Source organism: Drosophila montana, unplaced genomic scaffold (assembly GCF_035044405.1).
Source record: "Drosophila montana isolate Dmon_TW-CO22-7 unplaced genomic scaffold, ASM3504440v1 contig_2666_1, whole genome shotgun sequence".
Taxonomy (NCBI): domain Eukaryota; kingdom Metazoa; phylum Arthropoda; class Insecta; order Diptera; family Drosophilidae; genus Drosophila; species Drosophila montana.
In genome coordinates, this window is record NW_026997533.1 from 544,722 (window position 1) to 563,924 (window position 19,203).

Consider the following 19,203-nt stretch of genomic DNA (forward strand, 5'->3'; position numbering starts at 1 on the left):
CTCTTGCTTCTGAGAGCATGCGAGCATGTCTCGAACCCGAACAAAAACGAAGGCGAGTTTGGACCAGCCGCAGAAATATCGAATGTCACCATCAAAAGTAGGGTTTGTCCGGTCTATATGTTATTTGGTTAGTGATTGAATGCAGTTTATCTAAACAAAAATAAATATGCTAGATAATTTTAGGTATTCGGCTAGTAAGCAGACACTTCAGCTTTTTGCTGGTCAAAATAACATCAACAAATTCGTTGACGCGGAATTTTGAGCGCACGCGCTGCCACATTGTCGAATGTGATAAAATCGATAAAAAGAAGTTGGCAGCAACTCATTTTTTGCAAGCAGCAGTAATTATTTTCGAGGCAGCTATTTGCACACACTGGCAAATGTTATGCAAATGCAATATTTACACACATCTGCAGAGTTATAGAGTCTAATTCACAGTTCATGACTATTTGCAATTAATAAGTAAACTTAACATTTTTGCAGCAATATTTGTATTTGCAAATATGTTTTCTGATTGCCTGCTTTCAAATAAGCGAAAGCGCGCGTTTTACTCAAATTGGCAAGTGTTGGCAAGAGGCATTTTTGCAGTGAGTTGGCAGCACTGATTGTGCATTTCAGAAATTCCTATTGTTATTATCATTGTTGTGAGAGATGAGCATAAACTGGATCAAAATAACGGAGCGGTAAGCGCAATTCAAGCATCCATTTGTCTAAACAATTACTGAACGTGTTCGAATTGCCGTTAAGTGCACGGGAGGGCATCAAAATCATTAATGCTCTGCCCTACGATACCTTCACCACGGTGCTGCTCTACGTCCACCGCCAGATGAGTCCGGCGAGCGCTGCCGCAGCTGCTGGTGCGTCCTCAGCGGCTTCGGCTGCCGGCGGCGCTGCTAGCGCCGCCAGCGTCGCGGGCAATGCGACGGCAGGCGGCACGGTGGGAACGAGCGTGACGACCACGGAACGAACGGGCAGCAGCATCGAGACGAGCCACACGAGCAGCGAGCCGGAGTATACGCTGGAGGAGCTGGAACGTTTGGTGGGCGTGCCGCGTGCCGATTTCTTGCTGCTGATCAAAACATTCTCGTACATCTTGCGTCGCATCTCGACGTTCATTATCAAGCCCAGCCACCTGCAGCGCGAGCTGCGCGACAAGCTGCAGCTGCAGGACGAGGCGAAAATCGATGCCATATTGCGGCTGTGGGTGCGTCAGACGACGCCGATGCTGAACAATTTGGCCAGCGAGCGCTACGAGTCGAATGTGATAGAGGATATGGCATGGAAGCTGAACGTGGAGATTGCCTCGCACTGTCAGCAGCGCGAGAAGACGGCGCTGGCCGTGCTGCAGCTGAAGACGGGCGCCGGCGAGGACATCAACTTTGAGATGACGCAGCCGGAGCTGCAGCAGCTGTTCAATCAATTCGAGCACATCCAATCGGAGCTGGACGCAACGCTAGCCAACATGAAGGGCAACGAGGGCGCGCACTAATCGAACTGCAATTTTTCTAATCAAATTCATCAGTTCTTATGCCTTAATATTAGCGCTAATTGCTTGTAAGTTGTATGTACGTGTATATATTTAATTGTAAACAAATTTCTGTTAGCTCTAATGTAGTTTAATTCCAAAAAACAAAAAAAACAATGTAAAATTCAAACAGCTTTGAAATTAAAAAACCAAAAAAAGTGCTCGATAACGCTTGCGTATCGATAAGTTGTATGCGCCGCATCGATAACTGTCGCGCAGTGTTGGACATCAATAAAATCCGTTGCAAATTAATTTGAATTACAATTGTTACTTTTTTTTTCTTGCCTTTTAATATGCATTTCATTTTGGTTTCATAATTCTACTGATAAACATTACAAATTATTACAATGATATAGATGTACCTTTATATGTATATATATATATTGTATATGCATATGTATTTCGTTTATATATGTATATGTCAAGTCTAGCTTGTCGAAACTCTTGCAGACTTGTTAGTTATTCATTCATGCATATGTATTGTTGAGTTTATACTCGTTTGTGTGTATATGTGTATGTGTGAGTGTGAATTGCACATTTCTGGCCTGTGGGCTGGAGGGGGGAGCACTTGTTTCGTTGTTAGTTTTTTGTTTTTTAATACAGTTATGCTGTTAACTAGACTAAAAGCAAAAACGTTTCTATTGCACATTATCAACTAATTTCAACTAAGCTGGAACAAATTGTGCTGGCAACTGAAATTTTACTATATTTGTTGTTTTTCGCTATTGCTAAATTGTTATTGTTACCGTTAGTTTAGTTACTGCTATAGCTGCTACTTTTGTGTATGTGTATGCGTGTGTCTCTCTGTGTGTGTGTGTGTGTGTGTGTATGTGATTTGGCACCGGCTAATTGCTTATGTTAATTAGCTTACTGTTAAGCTACAGACTCTACCTTAACATACTGTTCTGTTACAGTACATATGCATACATGCAAAAAACCAAAAACAATGCAAGTTATTTGTGTTTATCTTATGTCTTTGTTCTGCTGTGTAAATGATTATCGCCTTTGCTGAAATGCGTTGGTCATTTGTTTTTTGTTGTTGTTGTTGTAATTGCTCGGTGTACGGCTTCTGTTAAGTGATTTGTGTCTGCTAAGCTAACAGCGCCAGCGCATTAACAGCACCTGGCGCTGTTAGCCTGCCATGTTTGATGTTAAACGAAAAGCTTTAAATTGTATTTATTGAAAGTAAAAAATAAACACAAAATGTTTGACTCTGTTTTTTGTTTGTTTTTTTTTTTTTTTAAATAAAATTCTATATAATTAAACAATATTAAAGTAGCACATACGTACATCAAAATTACACACATATACAAAGATTTTGTTTATATATCGTTGATAATATCATATAGTTTACGAAAAAAAAAAAATAATAATAATAATAATAGCAATAGACTACAAATTAGATGCTGCAACATGTTGGTTTTCTGTTTAAAACTATGTAACTGAATTATTGCAATTTTTACATACATTTTACGTATATGTACACATGTATGTGCTATGTATATATATATATATGTATATATATATATCGTGTATGTGATCAAGCAGAGCTTATTTTCTTGATTTTCTTTTAGTTATTTAATGTTTAGCTTATTTCAAGTATATATAGTATATGTATATAAAAAAAACCGTTTGGCGCTCCTTTTTTTTTTTTCTTCTGTTTTTGTTTTTTCTTTTTCTCAACTAACATTTAGTGTACAAAAATTGGAAGTTACATATAGGTATATATATATATATAGGTATATATATATGTATGTATATATAACATTACAAAAAATTGTGGCTAGCAATAAAAATATGTTGTCAGTTATAATAATATCGGTAGTATCCATTAGACAATACAGGATTGGATTGATATATGTATATGTATAGGTATATATATAGATAGATATATATATATGTATATATAGAAAGGGTATATAGTTGCCTGTGCTGCAGCACGAACTCAATAGCTTGACCGATACACATATGCATATAATACATATATATATACATATATATATATGTATATGTATTTGGTCGCACCTTCGAATCGGTTTACACAACAGATCTTTAATTTAATTGATAATATTTTTTTTAATATTTGTCATACATATATATATATATAAAAAGTGGCTGTCTATATATATAGCACATCCAATCCAGACGTAGTACTATATATATATATATATACATGTATATGGAAGATATATATACATATATATGTATATGCCATATCGAGAATAATATCAAGCGTTGCCTTAAGTAAATTTAATTATGTAGTTTTGCCACATGGATTCATCGGGTGGGGGGGTGGGGGGGATGGAAGAGCTCTGCGGGGCGGGGCGTGGCGGGGCGGGGCGTATTTCTTTCCTCTGGCTCGGCTGCTTTTTTTACATGCCCGACTCCGCGATGCCCTCGTCATCTGCAAGCATTAAACAAAATATTAGCAATTGTTATCAAATTTTCAAAACATTTAACACAAAATTAAAACCAAAGGCAACAAAATGAACTTCGATGTGCCGAAGTTTGAATACCCTTGCAGAAATTATATATAAAGCTATATAAAGGTATATTTATATACAATTCCATTCTCAAGCAGATCAGGTAAACATATTAAATATTAAACATATTAATGAGCAGGTTTTTAGAATAAAAAAACTACAAAAAAACTGGAATTTCCACCCATTTTCCCCGTATAATGAGCCCAGTTTCCACTCAAGCGCGTGAATACGGCAAAAGCTGTGAAATAAGCCTCAAATGAACTCTTGCAAAGATCTCTGGAATTGAGTTTGAGCCAGAAAAACTGAAATTTAACTTTTTCACCCATTTTTCCCGTATAATGAGGAGCTTTAAAAATCAGCCCAGTTTCCAATTTGGCAAAAGCTGTGAAACAGGCCCCAATTTAATGGACTGCAAGGGCATAAAATAATAATTATAATAATAATAATAATAATAATAAATCAAATAATTAATGAAGCGTGGATGGCATGCAACAGCTACAACAACAAGTACAAGGAACACAAAACGCAACTCTGAGAAGAGACACATGCAGTGAAAAGAGAGAGAGAGAGAGAGAGAGGGAGCTAGCATGCAAGAGAGAGAGAGAGAGAGAGCGTGAAATATTACAAACCCATAAAAGGATTGGCATAGATGATGCCGCCACCGCCGCCGCTGCTGCCTCCAGCTGGCTCCAGTGCAGCCAGATTGGACACACCCCCCAGACCCAGACCCAGACCCAGACCGAGACCGAGACCAGACCCACAACCAGAACCAGAACCAGCAGCAGGAGCAGGAGGAGCTCCGCCCCCCAACTTGCCCCCCAGCTTGTTGTAGCTGTCCGCGTCGCCGATGAGCGTGGCAATGTCCTCGCCATCGGCTGGAGCCGAGGAGTTGCCCAGGAGCTGGTCATAGCAGCTGACATCGGTGCTGATGACATCCACCTCGATGTCATCGTCGTCCTTCTCCAAGCTGTTGCGATTGCTGCCGCCGAGCGAGCTGTGCAGCGCATGGGAATCCTCGTAGCTGCCGCCGCCGCTGTCATCGTTGGCATTGTTCGATTTGGCGTCGATGTGCGTCTCGAATTCGTCGTGCATGTAGAGCACATCTTCCGGCACCTCCTCCTCCGGATCCTCCTCCTGATCTTCCTCCTGTTCGTCCTCCTCCTCCTCCTGATCCTCCTCCTCCTGTTCGTCCTCCTCTTCCTCCTGCTCCTGCTCCTCCTGCACATCCTGTTCGTGGTGCTGCTGCTCGGCCATTTGCTCCTTGAGCTGCAGCTCCACGCCCAGCTCGAGCGATCGCCGCCGATAGACATCCTCGTCGAGAGTCGGCCTGGGCTCCTCCTCGGCAAAGCTGAGCCGCACATTGTTTCGCCCGCCAGTTGGGATTAGCTCGTGACTGAGACTGTTCTTGATATCACAGGAGCTGGCGCTGAATGTGATCAATTGGGATTTGCGTCTGTGCTGGAGCGTATTGTAGCCATTGCCCAATGTCAGCGAATTGGTCATAATTGTCTGCGGCGGCTCCCGGCTGCTGCCCGAATCGATGTCCACGCGGCTGCCCTCCTTGCAGATCATCGAGCTGGGCTTGTTGTCAACCAGAACGATCACAACCGAATTGTTGTTCTCGCTCTGATTGACGGCCGCCGAATGTCATCTGTCCGGCCCCTCGACCACGCCGAACGAGCTCATCGAGTTCGTCGCCATTCCATGACCCAATCCCAAACCTAGACCCATCCCCATACCCATCCCCATCCCCATTCCCATTCCCATTCCCATCCCGACGCCCAACCCGAAGCTGTTCGTGAGCGGCTGCTGATCGTCGTGAATAATTGCGGCATTCGCGTCGTCGATCGCCTCCGCCTCGGCCTGTTGCAGCTGCAGCTGCAGATGATCCTCGATGGTGGCCACGATGGCGCCATGCTCCTCCAGCTGACCATCTCCGCCGCCTGTCCCACACCAGAACAACGTACGTACGTGTGTATGCGTGTGTATTCGTGTGTGTGTGGGTGTGTGTGTGTTAGAAGAAATTTGCATTTTGGTTAGTCATGTTTTCGCACCCAGCACCAAAAATAAATAAGAAAAACAATTCCAGTCGAGTGCCACCGACTGCGCCATGCTCTGCTCTCTGCAGGTGAGAGTCAACACGACGCGCCAGATACCCTGCTTTTACAAATTTAATGCATTCTCTGATTGAAGTTGACGGTCTCTGAGACAAATGTGGCCTGAGCCTGATAAGCATATCGATAACTTTTCCAAGTCTGCTAAACATATCGATAACTTCATCAAGGAGGCTTGAAGAGCCTTGAGGGGAAAGACTGGAATGACGCTCGATCCACACTTGTCCATATTCCAAACACACATATTAGCCGTGCTGTCTCTAGCTCTCAAAACCTACGATATATGACTATCGATATTTATCGATATCGAACTGATTTAACACTGAAATAATCTCCAGTTGATGAACGTGCATCGATAACTTTTCCAAGGCGAAGAATTCACACATGTCTATACCTCATACCTACATAATTTAATGAGCTGTCTCTAGCGCTCATAATCTACCATCTCTAACTATCGATATTTATCGATATCGTGTTAAAACTATTAAAGAATCTTCAGGGGAAGAGTGGAATTGCGCTCGATCCATTCACATATCCATATCCCTAACCTGCATATGAACTGTGCTTTCTCTAGATCTCACCTCATCTACGATTTATGACTATCGATAGTTATCGATAACGAACAGATTTAACACTTTGAAGTTTAATAATAACGCACATTTCGAAATTTAAGTGAATTGTCTGGCTAGATATCGATATCTATCGATTTATCGACTACCCAAGGCAAGGCATTTGATTGAGGGCAGAGTCCTCTTGTCCTAAAAGGACTGTGCCTCCAAAACTGTGAGCACAAAGAAGTGACTTCCCAACTGTGATTGGATGGAGGATGATGATGAAGAGCTAAGAACTTTTGAGCTGAACCCACAGACTAGCTATCAGGTTTCCATAAATCTAGCTCTAAAACTGTCACACATATAGTTAACCGATTTTCGAAACACCTTAGTGGGCGTGGCACAACTATCTACACACTTTTTCTGATGCGGGCATACAAGAGTATGCTTGCAAGGCTTGGATTTCCAGCCGGAAACTGAACTAAACCAATCTCTTGGCTATTCGATAAATATCGATTATCGAATTATCGATTATCGATTTTGAGATTATGAGCGCTAGAGTAATCAAATGTGTTATGTGGGCTTTCAGATAGTCTAGACAGACCAAGAACCTTTCACTTTTGGCCAACCTTTATCCGTTGCGTGAGTACAGGGTATCTTTCGGTCGTGTACCTTCGGCTGGGGTACTCATAAATTGTTCAGTTTGTGAACAGAGCATGGCATAGATTTAATCAGTTAGTGTTAAAACGAGGCGTTCGCAACGAGCGCAACCAGCACCAGGCAACAAGATGGATCCAACGTGGGATGACGGGAAGGACGCGAAGGACGGCACCTACCTTCGAAGCCCTCGTTGTCGTCCATGACTCGGGCGGGACCGACAATGTTCTCCTTGCCCTCGAGCACCGCCAGCAGGCACTGGTGTATGCAAATGTACTGCTGCTCCGTTTGCACCATCCAAACGCGCTCTGCGAGAGAGAGAGAGAGAGATGATTTAGAGCTTTAGATATGAAGGTTGGGCTGGACTTGTGGGCTTACCCTTGCGCATGGCATAGACAATGCCGAAGATGTCCACATAGTCGGACGTGTTGATCTGCTGCAGAATGCGATCCAATGTGATGAAGGTGCCCGATCTGCCAACGCCAGCGCTGCAGTGCACCAATATGGGACGCTGCTCGGCACCGATTCGATCCCGGAACGCGCGCACGAAACGCACCAGGGTCTGTGGAGGATTTGGTACGCCAAAATCTGGCCAGGTGATGAAATGGAAGTGACGCAAAATCCGCTGCTCGCTGCCCTATAATCAAGAGAGAGAGAGAGAGAGCGAGGGAGAGAGGAAGTGAGTGAGACAGCTGGGTGGGAAAAGTCCTAGGTACTTACCCGACACAACATGAACTCGGTCATCACCCAATCGGCGTAGTGGCTGTCGTTGAGTATTTGGACCTTGATGTCGCCGTAGAATACGGGCACCGTATCGTTGGGCCAATATTGGTCGCACTTCTCGCGGCCCTTCTCGAAGCAGCGGGTCAGCATGACAATCGCCCGCGAGTTGCTCTCCCAGCACATGCGCCAGAAGTCGTCGCGTGTGGAATGCAGCGGTCCTTGGGTGACAATGAATTCGCGGGGCGAATTGTGCCCGGGCACATAGTTGGCATTGATATAGTCGGAGCCCTCGTCATCGTCGACGGGCTGCAGCTTAAAGCGCGAATGATCGTAGGGTAAAATGTTGGTGAAGCGATTCTTGGGCCGATTGCAGGGCAGATCGGCAAACGTGCAGGGCTGATCCCGGCCGACATGCTTCAGCTCCTCGAACTCCTCGCTGAAACGGAAGTCCGAGTCGGCGGACATCAAGCGATAATGCTCCGCAAAGTTCTTAATCAAAATGGGGCGATTCTGTTCGATGACGCTGTCCGGCAGGGACATGTTATCATTGGCGCGCGAGTCCTTGGTGGTCTTGCGGCAATTGTTGCGGCGTCGCTTGTAGAAAACCAACGTGACCAACAGCACCAGGATTATGGTCATCGGCACCGTTATGGCCACAATCAACGAGGTATTGTCTTGATCTGCAAAGAGAGCATTGAAGCCAAGAAGTTAGCTGGGGTATGTAAAATGGAAATAGCATTGGCTTTTATGCCGGACGACAGCTTACCCGGCGAGCTCAGCAGTTCTATGATGCAGGATCATAGAACATGCAACAGGCAAGACATAGATTATAACAGAATGGGATTAAATAAAACACGCAGCTCAATTAGTTCAAGGTTTTAGCTTAGCCTGAGTTTCGATTGGGTCTAACGCCAAGGTCTTTGTTCAATTGATCTAATCTACAAGCTGAAAGACTAAGCTAACCTCCAGCTTACAGTCTCTACATGTGATAGGAGCCTCAACGTCAGCTCCTTGATCTTGTTCCATTAGTTGCATCATCGTTTTTATTGAGACGACCCAAGTCCCTGATAATGAAGGGCTTTTCCAACTTCCTTAAGGCTCAATTCATGTGCTTGGAATTTTCTTCATTTCTCTTCCGTCCAAAGGGTGCACTTACTTTCTGGTGATTAAATATTTGTCCACCTACTTTTAACCCCTACTTCCAGCTAAACAGATTTCCCGTCAAGAAAGTAAGTGTGCTCTATGAAATTTTCTATGTGTATGCGAGTCTTCAAGTCTCCGTCTAGCTGGGAATTTATCATCAATCAGTCAGTCAGTCAGTCTAACAGTCAGTCAGTCAACCCCTAAAGGACCTCTTAGGAACTCAGTTAACAAGCTACTCCCATGAACTGACCTAGTCGACCTACTCTTTATTCCTTCAGGCACTTGCCCACTCACCGGTTTGTAGCTAAGGGGATTGATCATCAATCAGTCAGTCAGTCAGTCAATCAGTCAACCCTTATTCCTGCAGGGACTTGCCCACTCACCGGTTTGTATGGGAAAACTGTAGGCCGTGTCGGTGAACTTGTCGGGTCCGGTAAAGGCGCGCACCTTGACGCGATAGGTGGTGCCGGATTTGAGGGGTCCATTGCAGTAGCCGATTTTGTGATTGTCACAGTTCTCGGTGCCGATGGTAAAGTCCTCAACGGAACGATTCTCGAACGGGTAATACGGATCGATGGCCTGGTAGGGCAACCAGACGCTGTACGACTGTACGTCCAGCCAGCTGGGCATCTCGAGGCCGGAGGCATTCTTGGCATCATCCTCGGCCACAATGATCGTGTACATTCGCACCTGTCCGTTCTGGTCCGAGAAGTAGTTCTTCCGGAAGCGTATCTGTATGGTCGACGAGCTGCGGTACACCTCGGTGGGCACCACCTGGGTGGCGGGTCGCGGCGGCGCCAATATGGGCATCGTTTGCTTGTATTCCCGCTCCGGGCCGTAGCCAATCGCGGTCTTCGCTTGTATTTTAAACACGTACGTCTCGCCGGGCTTCAGGTTTTTGATGACGCCAAAGGATTCCTCGGAATCAAAGTCCTGCATGCCCGCATCCGTTGCATTATTGATGTTCACATACGCAATCGAGAACTGTCGAATGACGCCGTTCGCCTCGCTGGAGGGCAGCGACCACTCAAAGTTGATCTCGCTGGGCTGGACATCCATCGGATGGAAGCGTTCCACGCGACCCGGCACCGCCTCGTTGGTGGTAAAGCTGGCCGAGAGCGGGGCACTGCTGCGCAGCACCGAGGACTCCGTGCCGGAGCGTACGACCACGGTAAATGTGTAATTGCGATGCGGACGCAGGTCGCTGATCGTGATCTCGTTGCGTGTGGTCATGTTCTGGGCGAGCAGATTGTCGGCCGTAAGGTAGGCGATATCGAAGTCATTGTACTCGCCCTTGGGCAGATCCCAGCGCAGCGATATTTCCGTGTCCGTGATATTTGTTGCGTGCAGCTGGGTGATGGGCTCTGGATAGAGGCGATCCTGTCGCTGGATGGGCAAGCTGGCGACGCCCCCGCTCACCGTCCACACGGTTATGTTGTAGAGGCGACCCGGTATCAGGCCGGTGAAGGTCACCTTGCGGTCCGTATCGTTGGCCAGCTTCTCCTGCTCCTTGATCTCCGCATCGCCCAGCGAGAAGCGATAGATATCGAACTTGGACGATGACTGCGGCGTCGGTGTATAGCTCAGCGTTATAGTGTCCCGTTCGTCCTCCTTCTCGCCGTTGGCCACCACCACGTCGGACTGGATGAGCGGCATGGTGCGCGGATAGAGGCTCGTTATGCCCGACAGTATGCCATACGAGGTCGTCTGTATATCGAATTTGTACTGTACACCCGGCATCAGGTCTCCAATCAGAACCCGGACTGTAGATAAATCATCAGCTGTGTGGAAGACAGAGGGAGAGAGTTAGTAAAGCACAAACATAGAGATAAACTGCTTAAATTATCTAGTTAAACTTCCGAAGGTTTGTTCCTTATTTACTCTTGGAATAAATGACTTTCTTAGTCTTGAACTGTACTTATACCAGAAATAGTTCCTTCTCTGCAAAACCTTTACCTAGACTAGGCTCATTTGTCTTTTAGCTTGTTACTTTTTTAAACCCTGCCATTTTAGCCTGAATTCTATATTATTCTAGACTCTCTTTACCTGGATATACTTAGCCCAAGGACTTCCTACGACAAGCGTTTATTTTCTCAGCGGCTGCGTCCCCTTTCCTCTTGTACATCAAGTGAAGCCCCCTTTTTTGATGCCACCCTGCTTTATCAGACCAATTCCCTTTCTCGAAAGCGCTCAGTCTTAATTGACTGAAATTTTTACTATAGGTTCTAAGACTTTGAGTACCTTTTTTTCTGGAACTGGAACATCCTAGGCCCTGTCAACACATTCTTGGAGGGAATGCCAGTTGTAATAAATTCTTCATCTTGTGCCTTTCTTCTTTTTTTACTATCCTGATTCTTATACTTCAAAATTGTTGTACCTAATTTCATGGATTTACCCCTGTTTTACTCACATTTTAAAGTCTTCTTCCATAAGAAGCATTTCTTCTTTTGCCTTTTGTATGCAATTTTAGACTAAGTTATTTTCTTTTTCCCACCTTAGACTTGAATCTTCTTTCCAGTTGCTTTGACTGACTCAAGCATTGCCTAGGCTAGACTACATCTTACTTCCCTATTGCCCAACCTTTGTTCTTGGAATAATATCCTTGCTTCCTAATAGCCTTGCTTTCTTTGTTAACCTAATAAGCATAGCTTAGCCTTTTTAGTCCCCGACTTACCTGACTTGTTCTCCGAGACGTTTTTGGTTTGCACGCGCGTGGGATTGTCGCTGGGCCACCATTTTAGGATATAGGATTCGACACGACCCTCCGGCTTGGGCCACTCCAGCGTTATATTCCGCGAATCGACTAGCTGTATGATGTTGGAGACCGGGTTCGGTGGCACGGTTGTGTTCACCTCCTGCGGATTGGGACTCTCGACGCCGAAGCTAACCGTGTTGACCTGTATGGTGTACTTCTCGCCCTTGGTCATGTCGGTGATGTCGGCCTCCGTGGATCGGACGCTGGGCAGGCGCACCCACTGCTGTTCGCTGTCCGTGCGATAGCGTATGGAATATTCCGTAAATTCGCCGCTTTCCGGCGGCGACCAATGGACCAGCACCGAATTGCTGCGCACCGTTTCGATGGTCATGTTGCGCGGCGGATTGGGAACTGAAAGCGGATGCGATTAGTTGGGAATTATAGCGGGAATATCGGATGGTTGTTGTTAACACTTACAGACCGCCTGGAAGTAGGCGTGCGGCTCGCTGCGCAGCTCGTGACTGACGGCAAAGACCTTGAGCTCGTAGCCGGCGCCCGGCTGTAGGTTCTTGATGACCAAACGGGACTCCTTGGTGATTAAAGTGCGCACCTCGCTGGTGCCGTTGCGCGAGTAGAGGACCTCATACTGCTCCTGCTTGGAATTGACATCGCTCTTCCAGCTGATGTTCAGGCCCATGCGTATGCTCTTCAGATCCTCAATGATGGGCGACGATGGTCGCGTCACCACAAAGATGCTCGTCTCGTTCGATTCCATTTTCTTGGACACCGCCTGCACAGAGAGCGAATAGTTGCGGCCCGGCAAAAGGCTCTCCAGGGTGAAACGTGTCCGGTCCGTGGTCAGGGTGCTCGTGTCGCCATTGAATGTCTCCAGCTCGTGGTAGCTAAAAGGAAGACGCAAGAGGATTTTGCAGTCAGATTTAAAGTAAGGTTTCCGTAGCTACTTACACAATGCGATACTCGTCCTGTGTGCTGGCCGCATCCGCCTCCCAGGTTATGATCATCGTGTTGGTCTTGTCATCATTGAAGCTGCGCAAATTGCGAACGGGCAATGGACGCAGGGTGACATCGCCCGTGGCGGGCCATGAGGTAACCTTGCCGGATACGGTCTTCACAATCACATTGAAGGTCTTGCCCGGCTCGGCGATGTCGCGGAAATCAAAGTAGGCGATCGGTTCGTTGCTGCGGGCGACTGTCGACTGACGTCGGGTGGTCGCCACCGAGACCTGATACTTGTCGAACTCGGAGACGCCCTTGGGCGCCTCCCAGAGCACCCGGAACGAGTTCGATGTTATAAAGTCCTTGTCGAAGGTCACGTTTAAAGGACGCAACGGCACCGTACGATATTGTGCGGTCGTCGGCAGCGATATCTCATCCTCGGACATCGTCTGCACGGATATATTGTAGGCACGTCCCGGCACGAGTCCCTTGAAGGCCGCCTGCGCCGGACCCGGCGGCTCGCCCTCCTTCTCCACATACAGCACACTGTCATTGGCATCGGGCGGCTCTATCGACACCTTGTAGTGGGTGTATATACCCGCCGGATACGGCGGCTGCCACAGCACCAACAGCGTTGTCTCATTCCGAAACCACACAATGAATTTACCCGGCGTATTCGGCTCTGCGGCGCACAATCAACCGGACGGAAGGGCAACCAGCCAAAGGGAACAGAGAGAACAAAGTTGAAAGTTTCTTTGTGTTAGCTGGTCTGATTTGATTTTCGGTATATACAGATTACGCGAGTATACACACACAGATATATATACTATATATATATATATGCAGGTGTGTGTGAAATTCAAGCAAATGCGCTCAGTTCAAGTTGAATGCTTTGGTCTATTTACATGCACCTTGGTTAGAGGCTAGAGTTAAATGTGTCTATTAATATTAGTTTCCTTTAGTTAGTAGTATGTGAGTATAGGTATTTTGGGTAGATATATACACTAAAAACAAAAATGTGTGCAGTTAACTACATGAAAATGGTTGAAATTTAATCTGGAGAACAGGTTTTTAAGCATAACTCGAGAATTATAGGAGCTACGTATAAAGTATGTAGATTACGAATATATCACTTTTCATAAAACTGTCAAGGTTCCCCAGCCAAATTGCTGAAAAAAAACTTTCGCTTTTAGAGCTTTAGCTGACCATATTCAAGTCCTGAAAATTTCATAGAGATCGGACTGTAAAGACCGAAGTTACGTGAGGACAAAGGGCAGGAGAAGATTTGTCCAAAGAAGTAAGCTAGAATCCTTGTAAATGCAGCTTGGCATTGGCTCTAGAGCATCTGCTAGTCGGTTACGCCCGACTAAAGCGTGCTTACTAAAAGGTAATATTTATTATCATAGTCAGGTTCGAGTCCGAAAAGTTCTACCATAAAAATATCTCCCATCATAACTCTATATGAGCTTGACTTAACCAAACATCAGCTGAGCTTCATGTTTGCGTGAAGCGCAGCCAACTTAATGGCGCTTAAAATGTGATTTAGTGCTGCCAGATCGTTGGAAATTCAAGGCATAAACATAGAAATGGACCACTGTGCAAATGACAGCCAGCATTTGGTTTTTGCAGCAATTTCTCTGTAGTCGCACTTTGTTGCGGTCTGCCAGCTAAGCGGGGTGAAGGGAATGGAGGGGAGGGAGGGGAGGGAATGGGTGCAATTTGGGGCTAGTGAAATGAATTTGGCTCGTTGCCAGCGGTCAGCTTGGGGGGTCTTTTTGGGGGCTAGGTCAGGGCTGTTTTCGGACTATTGAAAAGGGAATTCGGGCTAGCTTTGAGGTTAGTTTGCAAACGAAAACAAAAAAAAAAAAAAAGGAAAGAAGGAATTTCTAAAACTACGCATGCAGCTCTATTTAAGCGGGGAACCCGGAATGTTGGCATTACATTACCTCTCAAGATTTTTATGTCCAGCAATTCTTTATGTCGCGTCCTTCGACCTTTGTGTTTTATTTTGATTTATTTTTTTTTAGTTTTTAGTTACAATTACGAGTATAAGCACAAGAGTTATTTGTTTGTTCGGGTAGAGAGTAGAAGAATGAGATATTGTTGTTTTTTTTTTTTAGTTAAGTTTAGGCACCAACACCACACAGGTAACAAGTTGATGGGGGCGGGATTGCGGGGCTGCACTTACTTGTCGTGAAATTGCGACTCGTATAGGCCACAGACTCCTTGCCATCGTATATGGTGTAGGCCTGGACCTGGTATGTGGCGCCGGGCGTCAGCTCCTTGACACTGTGCTGGAATGTATTGTCGTTGACCTGGAAGGTGCGGTTATAGCTGCTCGATGCCTCCGATAGGCCCAGCACCTTTATCTTGAATGCCGTATAGCTGCCCTGGGTGGGCGGTGACCAAAGTATGATGGCGTTTTTGCCGCTGCGCACCTGCACGGACAAGTTGGAAGGCGGATCGGGCGCTGCAACAAGTTAAATAAATATATTAATTAAGAAAATAATAACAAAAATAATTATATAAAAATTTGGTAGAACCGGGCATCGAACCCGAACGCGATGTTTACCATGCAAATATTCTACCCCTAAGGCAACACATTGTTTATAGCGGCAGAGCTGCTATCGTTGCTGCTGCTCCGCTGCTACTGCGCTGCCGCTGCTGTCTGTTGTCGGTTGTCTATTTTTAGCTACACCAAAGTTAAGCGCCCTCACTCTCTCTCGCTGACGCTCTTTTTTTTTCGTCTTCTTTTTGTTGGTATTTTGTTTTTGCTACTGCTGCTGCGCAACTGGTTTTTGTTTTTGTGCGTTGCAATTTTTCACTTTCTACTTTTGACAGCTACATTTTTATTGGCTGCCGCAAAGAGAGGCAAATCGGAGGAAGGAGAGAGAGAGAGTGTGTGTGTACATTGAGATTACAATTTTTATTCGACTTAACGGGTTTTCAATTATTGAAATTAAACTATATTTACATATGTATGTATAGTAAATATTTAAATTACTCATAAATTTCGTTCGCTGGGGCAAACGCGTTAAGGGAAAACGCAGCTGCGTGTTTATGTGGCTATTTTAGCGTGTGCATGTGTGTGTGTGTGTGTGATTGTCACACGCACACCTCTGGGGCGTATTTATGAATTTGGGCAGTGCTCAGAATTACTCATCAAGCATTTAAAGTAAATAAAAAAATGCAAAACATAGAAAAAAGAAGTTTGCATCGGCCGGGAATCGAACCCGGGCCGCCCGCGTGGCAGGCGAGCATTCTACCACTGAACCACCGATGCTTAATACATAAAGCATCCTAGATGGCGCCTACATGAAAGCTCAATGCTATCTCTTATGCTCTGGCTAACATTAAATAAAAAGTGTTGGCAGATAAAAAAAAAATAACGTCAACATTTTGATTTATGATTTGTTCACATATTCTCAGCCAATAAAAGCTGACATATTAATTAACCGACAGCAGCTGATGGAAAAATAGGAAAAAATAAACTTTTGTTGCATTTTTTCTCTATTTGAATGAAAAACTCCTGAGCTCTGGCAAACTTTTCACTGACAGCGTTGCCACTTTGTTCGACTTACCTGTCGTTATGGTCACCGTCCAGGTGAGCCAATCGTGATGCGTAAAGTTTGTGTAGTAGAGCCAGAAATTGTATTTGGTGCCGGGCAGGGCGCGCGAGAACTGAATCTCGTCGCCAATGTCCCGCGAGGCGATTGTTGTGTTTGGCTCCGGATAGCCAAAGGGCGGACTATAGTCCAGACGATACGAGGCGCCATCGTCCAGGCCCGGATTATTAGGTATGCTTATGGCCAGGTCGGCGCCATGCGCGTGCTGTAATAGAAAAAGAAATTGTTAGCTTCTCTCTATATTAAACTGTTTGGCTTGACTGACTGACTGTTTGACTGACTGATTGACTGACTGATAGAGTGACTGACTGATTGAGTGACTGACTGATTGGTGATCAACGTACAGCCCAAACCGTAACAGCTAGAAACCTGATATTTTCACTGCAGTTACCTTTAGTGATGAAGCTGCACGTTAAGACGGGGCTTTGGCAAATTTCACTCACACTGTCTACATATATATACACATATGTATGCATGTGTGTTTGTATGTATGCAATACATATGTACATACATACATACATACACACATGCATACATACATACATACATACATACATACATACACACATGCATACATACATACATACATACATACATACATACATACATACATACATACAAACATACAAACATACAAACATACAAATATACAAACACACACACATACATACATACATACATATATATATACATACATACATACATACATACATACATACATACATACATACATACATACATACATACATACATACATACAAACATACAAACATACAAACATACAAACATACAAATATACAAACATACAAACATACATACATACATACATACAAACATACATACATACATACAAACATAAAAACATACAAACATACATACATACATACAAACATAAAAACTTACAAACATACATACAAACATAAAAACATACAAACATACAAACATATGTACACCAAAACAAAACACAAAAAAAAAATACCAACAAAAAAAAACCACTAAACTACTAGCTTTTAGCATGAAAAGCTGCAGAGCCTACTTGAATTCTTGAGAATCGAGGAGGAGAGCACTTGGTAGAAATTCGTTTTATTTAAATTTGCAGCACAGCGACAAATCAGCTTGGTCTGCGTTTGGTCTTAGAAAACAAGCACGCATGCATACATATGTACACACACACACAGTCACACACACTCACACACACACACACACACACACACACACACACACACATACATACACACATATATAATACAGTTGACAGACTTGTTGAGATGAATCGAACAGGAGTCGGACTAATGAGTCAGGCTGCGAGCTGCGAACTCACGAGTCAGGCAGAAAGTACAGGGTTCGAGCTCCCGACCAACATGTGTGGACATTGTACTCAATTGAAGAGTAGCAAGTGTTATTAAATAAAATATATATTCTAGGATAAGTATGGATACGGATAAGTAGAGGAGATGTTTTCGTTGGTTGCAGCTCGCAGGAAGAACACGGTTCGATTGATTTAGCACAGAATTAGCTAAACCCAAATTAGCTAGTATTACTTAAGAATACATATCCTTTGCATGTTAATAAGCAGATGGGCTAGATTTATCCGACAGGAAGTCAGTCCAGAGTACGAGTCCCCGACAAAAGTCTTTGGTTAGAGAGTAGTGCTAGTGCATGCTAGACACTAGGCTGTAAGTTTTGCACTATATCATGTACTTTTCTTAAATAGGTTGTTGCAATTATTTGGAGTGGGGCTGCAGCTAATGGTTCCCCCCCTCGAACTCCCTGCCAACCTCCCCCCTCCCCCTTCCAGCCACCCCGAAGGACCTGCGCGCCGCACACAAAAAGTGCAATGACATTCGCGAGAGGCAAACAAAAGTAACAACTGACAATGATAATGATGATGAGGATGGGGAGGATGAGGATGGGGATAATGGGGATGGGGATGGGGATGGGGATGTCCTTGTTGTTGTCCTTTGGCTGGTGGCAGACGCCAAATATGAACACCGCAAACAATGTGCTTGGCGCGAAAACATACAATAATGAAAAAATGCAAAATGCTGAAAAAATAATGATAAGCAAATAATAACGAATGGCAGACATCTCTCCTCCCCCCCCCCCCCCCCCCCCCTCGCACTCTCCCCGTTCCTTCCACCCACACACACCAACACATTTCATGGATTGAGAAGGAGCGTAATAAGTGTTGGAAAACGTGCAGGCGACAGAGAACTGAGAATGCACACTACAAAAGCTGAAATTAAAATGTTTTTTTTTTGTTATTCGCACAAAATATTCTTGATTGGACGTGACGCACGTGACAGTCGCATGTTATCGCAATGAATTGAATACAAAATCAATTTTTTGCATAGTCGTAAACAAGAAATGAAAACAAAAAGTCCTGCGGTTCGTGACGAAAAATAGTTGCGAGATTTCGTTGCAAACAAGCAAAATAATTAGTAAATGAAGGCAACCAGTTTTGATTAATGAGAAAAACATGTTTTTTTTTTGTACGAAAGTATTTTCTTATGTGACCAAAAATCGATTTGCCTTAAAATGTAAAAATTGATTGGCAACTGAACTTTAATTATTCCAGCCGAACACATTTCAGGGCCTGTTCAAGAGTTTTCTCTCACGCTTAGAAGCTGTAAAGACCGCATTAAGTTGGCTGCGCTTGCTTTCTTCACATGCACGTTAGGTTGGCTTCACTTCTGAACATTCGATATCAACGTTAAGTTGGCTTCAAC

At 44.6% G+C, this 19,203-nt stretch overlaps 2 protein-coding genes and 1 non-coding gene across 4 annotated transcripts in view; 1 reads left to right on the forward strand and 2 right to left on the reverse strand.

Moving 5' to 3' along the window:
- Positions 1-536: 536 nt before the first annotated feature.
- On the forward strand, positions 537-1,777 carry Vlet (Valette). Its single transcript, XM_064683708.1, has 2 exons — positions 537-683; positions 748-1,777. The coding sequence occupies exons 1-2, from the start codon at positions 652-654 to the stop codon at positions 1,487-1,489; spliced, it is 774 nt and encodes a 257-aa protein (XP_064539778.1). The 5' UTR covers positions 537-651; the 3' UTR covers positions 1,490-1,777.
- Positions 1,778-3,856: 2,079 nt separating this feature from the next.
- Positions 3,857-19,203, reverse strand: part of Ptp10D (Protein tyrosine phosphatase 10D) — a 75,690-nt gene continuing 60,343 nt past the window's right edge. The window contains exons 3-13 of one of the 2 annotated variants that reach the window (XM_064683601.1): positions 16,430-16,679; positions 15,037-15,318; positions 14,795-14,842; positions 12,858-13,530; positions 12,369-12,793; positions 11,871-12,302; positions 9,580-10,977; positions 8,051-8,733; positions 7,709-7,967; positions 7,510-7,638; positions 3,857-3,929 (exon numbers count right to left, since the gene is read on the reverse strand). In XM_064683601.1, coding sequence (XP_064539671.1) covers positions 3,898-3,929; positions 7,510-7,638; positions 7,709-7,967; positions 8,051-8,733; positions 9,580-10,977; positions 11,871-12,302; positions 12,369-12,793; positions 12,858-13,530; positions 14,795-14,842; positions 15,037-15,318; positions 16,430-16,679 — 4,611 coding nt within the window. In that variant the 3' untranslated portion in view covers positions 3,857-3,897. The remainder of the gene's footprint in view (positions 3,930-7,509; positions 7,639-7,708; positions 7,968-8,050; positions 8,734-9,579; positions 10,978-11,870; positions 12,303-12,368; positions 12,794-12,857; positions 13,531-14,794; positions 14,843-15,036; positions 15,319-16,429; positions 16,680-19,203) is intronic. The other variant, XM_064683602.1, reaches the window with a different exon arrangement.
- On the reverse strand, positions 16,061-16,131 carry TRNAG-GCC (transfer RNA glycine (anticodon GCC)). Its single transcript has one exon. It is a non-coding gene; the product is annotated as a tRNA-Gly (tRNA).